This window comes from Austrofundulus limnaeus, unplaced genomic scaffold (genome assembly GCF_001266775.1).
Source record: "Austrofundulus limnaeus strain Quisiro unplaced genomic scaffold, Austrofundulus_limnaeus-1.0 Scaffold34, whole genome shotgun sequence".
NCBI classification, from domain to species: domain Eukaryota; kingdom Metazoa; phylum Chordata; class Actinopteri; order Cyprinodontiformes; family Rivulidae; genus Austrofundulus; species Austrofundulus limnaeus.
The window spans coordinates 2,400,662-2,404,604 of NW_013952436.1; the positions used below are offsets into that span (position 1 = coordinate 2,400,662).

General features: G+C 42.6%; 1 protein-coding gene across 1 annotated transcript in view; it reads left to right on the forward strand.

Moving 5' to 3' along the window:
* Positions 1-3,943, forward strand: part of anxa6 (annexin A6) — a gene marked incomplete in the record, with an annotated part of 28,977 nt that overhangs the window by 18,841 nt on the left and 6,193 nt on the right. The window contains 7 exon segments of the mRNA XM_014006137.1: positions 737-827; positions 909-988; positions 1,243-1,296; positions 1,461-1,554; positions 1,658-1,753; positions 2,627-2,685; positions 2,774-2,911. Of these exon segments, the coding sequence (XP_013861591.1) occupies positions 737-827; positions 909-988; positions 1,243-1,296; positions 1,461-1,554; positions 1,658-1,753; positions 2,627-2,685; positions 2,774-2,911 (612 nt within the window).

A 3,943-nucleotide genomic window follows, 5' to 3' on the forward strand; every position in this document is an offset into this window, starting at 1 on the left:
TGTATATATTTGGGGGAGGGGGGGGGAATTCCCCTGTCGGGCCAGACAGGAGTCACCCTCAAGGAGCCTTGAGTTTGACACGTGATTTAGAGTTACCAATATTTTTCTGAGGGCAAAAAAACAGAGTACCTAAAGCAGTGGGGCCTAAAGTCAGTCCTCAGGGTCAGTGTCCTGCATGTTTTTGGAGCTGCCCTGGTTCAACACAGGTGAACCTTAGGAGTGCCTAATTAGTAGGCCTCTGCAGACCTTGATGGCATACTGAGGAGGCCTATTAATTAAGCACTCCTTAGGTTGAGCTGTGTTGAACCAGGGCACCTAAAACCTGCAGGACACCGTTGAGGACTAACTTTAGACACCACTGACCTGGAGAAAACACACATGTACATGGACAGAACATGTAAACTCCTCCAGGCCAGGTGGTGATCCTGCAACCCTCTCACTGAGAAGTCACAGCTCTAAACATCGTGCCACTCTGCTCTGTCTTTTCCTAACATAAAATTTGTTTAGTCCAAAGAAGGTGGGCAATACTTCAAAATGCATAAATGCAAAGTCAACTTTGACTTTGACATATGCAGAATTTTCACAACTGAAGGTATCATGGTTACTTGATTGTGGTATAGAATTGAACTATATGCCTGGAAAATACATAATACCCTTCTTTAACATAGATTTATCCACCAAAACAGCAAATATATGTGTCTTACATTTGTATGAATAAAACCTTTGTTGTCAACAGGGCGCGGGGACAGATGAGCACGCTCTGATCGAGATCCTGGCTACCAGGAGCAATGAGCAGATCCAAGCCATGAATGCAGCCTATCGGGACGGTGAGTTTGGAAACCAAACGTAAGGATCTTGAAGGGTCCAGTCCCGTTCAGTAAAACATTTCACCGTATCGTCCTTCACAGGCTACAAGAAGACTCTGGAGGAAGCCCTGCACTCAGACACATCAGGCCACTTCTGCCGCATCCTGGTTTCTCTGGTGCAGGTAACCATTGTCATGAGAACTCTGACTGTGTGTCACTTCCACGCCCACTCGCTTTGCTTGCAGTCTGGTTTGTGCTCTCAGCTGCAGCTCTGTCTGACACAAAACAAAGATCGACTTCTTCACCTCCATACAATTTCTTTCAGAATGTCTTGACGTGGTTTTTTTTAATGGAAGTTTGTGGTTAACCAGTGACATTCAGGAGATGAGAGGTGGGCGTGTTCAGGCTGACATTTGCCCATCTTTGCTTTGGTCAGGGTGCAAGAGAGGAGGGCCCCGCTGACGTGGAGAGAGCCTGTGAAGATGCTCAGGTGACGCCTCGCTCAGTGCACTCAGTTTTACGATGAGGCCTCTTGGGTCATTTGGACCCATGGGCAGCTGGTGGGGGGAGGGTTGATGGTTTTCTCATGCATACCGGAACAATCGAAAGAAGTGTTTGTTTGTTTTCCTGTTATCAATTCCTGAACCTAAACAGGAACTTGCGGACGCGTGCAACGCCGACTCTGACGACATGGAGATGAAGTTCATGAGTATCCTGTGCACCAGGAGCTTCCCGCATCTCAGGAGAGGTGGGGACCAAACCTGAAGGACAAATCATCGTTTTATAAATTCAGCCAACGTCAGCATGACTCAGCTCACAGTAACTGGTCTGGATGTGTCTCCTCGTCACAGTGTTCCAGGAGTTTGTCAGATGTTCCAACAAGGACATCGAACAGATTATCAAGAAGCACATGTCAGGAGATGTGAAAAATGCCTTTTATGCGATAGGTAATAATTCCATTTGAGCTGAGGCTTCATTCTCATACTGGTGTACCTGTTTCTGCGTGTTCATTTGTCTGTTAGCAAAGTATCTCATGAACCAATGAACACACCTTAATGAAACTCTTAAATTTTAATCCTTTCATAAACATCATCAACTGATTCACTTTTGGAGTCAGCCRGATTCAAGATGGCCACAGCAGCTAATCAAATTTAGCTAACATGAAAAAAGCTGTAACTCAGTCACTTTTACAGATGCAAAGTTAAAATTTGTTTTGATGGTAGATGAGAGTTGTCCCCATCACATACTCGGAGTGCAAACAGGATGCTTGAGATTTTTAATCAAAACTTAGGCTATAACTATCAGAGTCAAGACTGTCTGTTAGCAAAAATATCTCATTAAACACTGAACAGATTTGAATAAAACTCTGAAAAAAGTAATCCTCTGATGAACATCTGGAACTGATTCACTTCTGGAGTCAACCTGACTCAAGATGGCTGCCACAGCTAATCAGCCTTAACAAACACAAAAATGGTTACAACTCAGTCGTTTTTACAGAGGCAAAGCTGAAATTTGATGGGGTGGTAGTTGAGAGTCATCCCCATCATAATCTGAGTGCAAGATGTTAAGTGAGATTTTCATTTAAAACTCAAGCATTAACTATCTGAGCCATTACTGTGTGTCTGTTAGCAAAATATCTCTGGATCACTGTATGAACTTTAATGGGACTCTCAGGAAGTAATGACTGGAACTAACTGATCATAGCAAACAAAAAACAGCTACTGCTTTAGTTCAGTGTCTAGAATATCCTTCTGTTAAAGCATCAAATATTTTTATTTAAAAAAATTCTAATTTTATTATTTTCTGTCCCTTTCTTTCAGTCCGTAGCGTGAAGAACCAGCCGTCTTATTTTGCAGACCGCCTGTATAAAGCTATGAAGGTGTTGCATGTTTTGCATTTAGGTTTTCGCTCTTTTCATATCATCAGGTGTGAATAAACAGAATAAGTCCTGATGATGTCCTCCTCAGGGTCTCGGGACAGATGACAGAGCGCTGATCCGCATCATGGTGTCCCGGAGTGAAATTGATCTTTTCAACATTCGCAAAGAGTTCAAGGAAACACACGACGCCTCCCTGCATGAATTCATCCAGGTAGAGACTGCCATCGTAAGTCTGAATATTAGCTCACTAACCCTCCTTGTTTGCTTCTTTGCTCTCGTCTGACTGTGTTTGTGAATTTTGATTTTATTTGTCATCTCACGGCCTTCGTCTGGCTCTGTGTGAGTGTGCTTTTGCACGTCTTTCAGCAGCCGACGCCGCTGCCGCTGCCGCTGCTGCTGTGGTGAGGTGGTGGGGTACTTTAATCTACAGCTTCCTGCGGTGGACTGCAGGCATGTGGCTACTGCACAGCTGTTTAGGAATTTCCCTAACCCGACTTCCTCTTCACGTCTGCCGTGTGATTGGCTGGCGGCTGCAGAGATAGGAAGTTCCTAAAAACAGCTCTATATTAAGTTAGAGATGAAATCACRGTGACACCAATACAAAGCAGCAGAATGCCCTGGATTTGCTTTGGCAGAAAAGTTATCAAATTGTGCAAGAAGGAAAGAGTTGCAATATCATGGTTTGTTTGAAGTTGGTGTCTAACGAACAAACTTGTCTCGTGCTTTTGCTTTTTAGAGCTTTGTATGCTCATATGCTGGACTGTTAAATGCAGTTGCTGTTTTGCAGTTTATTTTAAATTCCACGTTTGCAAATGTATATTGGAAACGTAAAATTTAAACAGACGCATTTAAAAATGTTACAGGAATTATTGCAAAACTGTTTCTCCTTAAACGTGTGAATCAGCCTACCAGCAGTTTCCAGTTGTTTGTAGAGATTAACAGAGGGGCGTCACCTGAGGTGGGTGGGAGGTGAAAATAAACTGGCGTTTTAAAAGCAAAATGTCATCATGTTGTGCACAGATAAACTTTARAACAGTGTTTTGTATACAAAAATATTAAAATGTAGTTTCTAATCAGCTGAACTGCAATTACATTTTGTAATATGAGTTTATTTTTTGTTTCATAAAAGGTTTTTCTAATAACACTACAGGTTGTGTGCTAGTCCAGCACTTACAGGACATTAATGAGCGTGGTCATATTAATGTAAAAATAAATAGGAAGCTAGCACCAGAGGTGTCAAGTAACTAAGTACAAATAC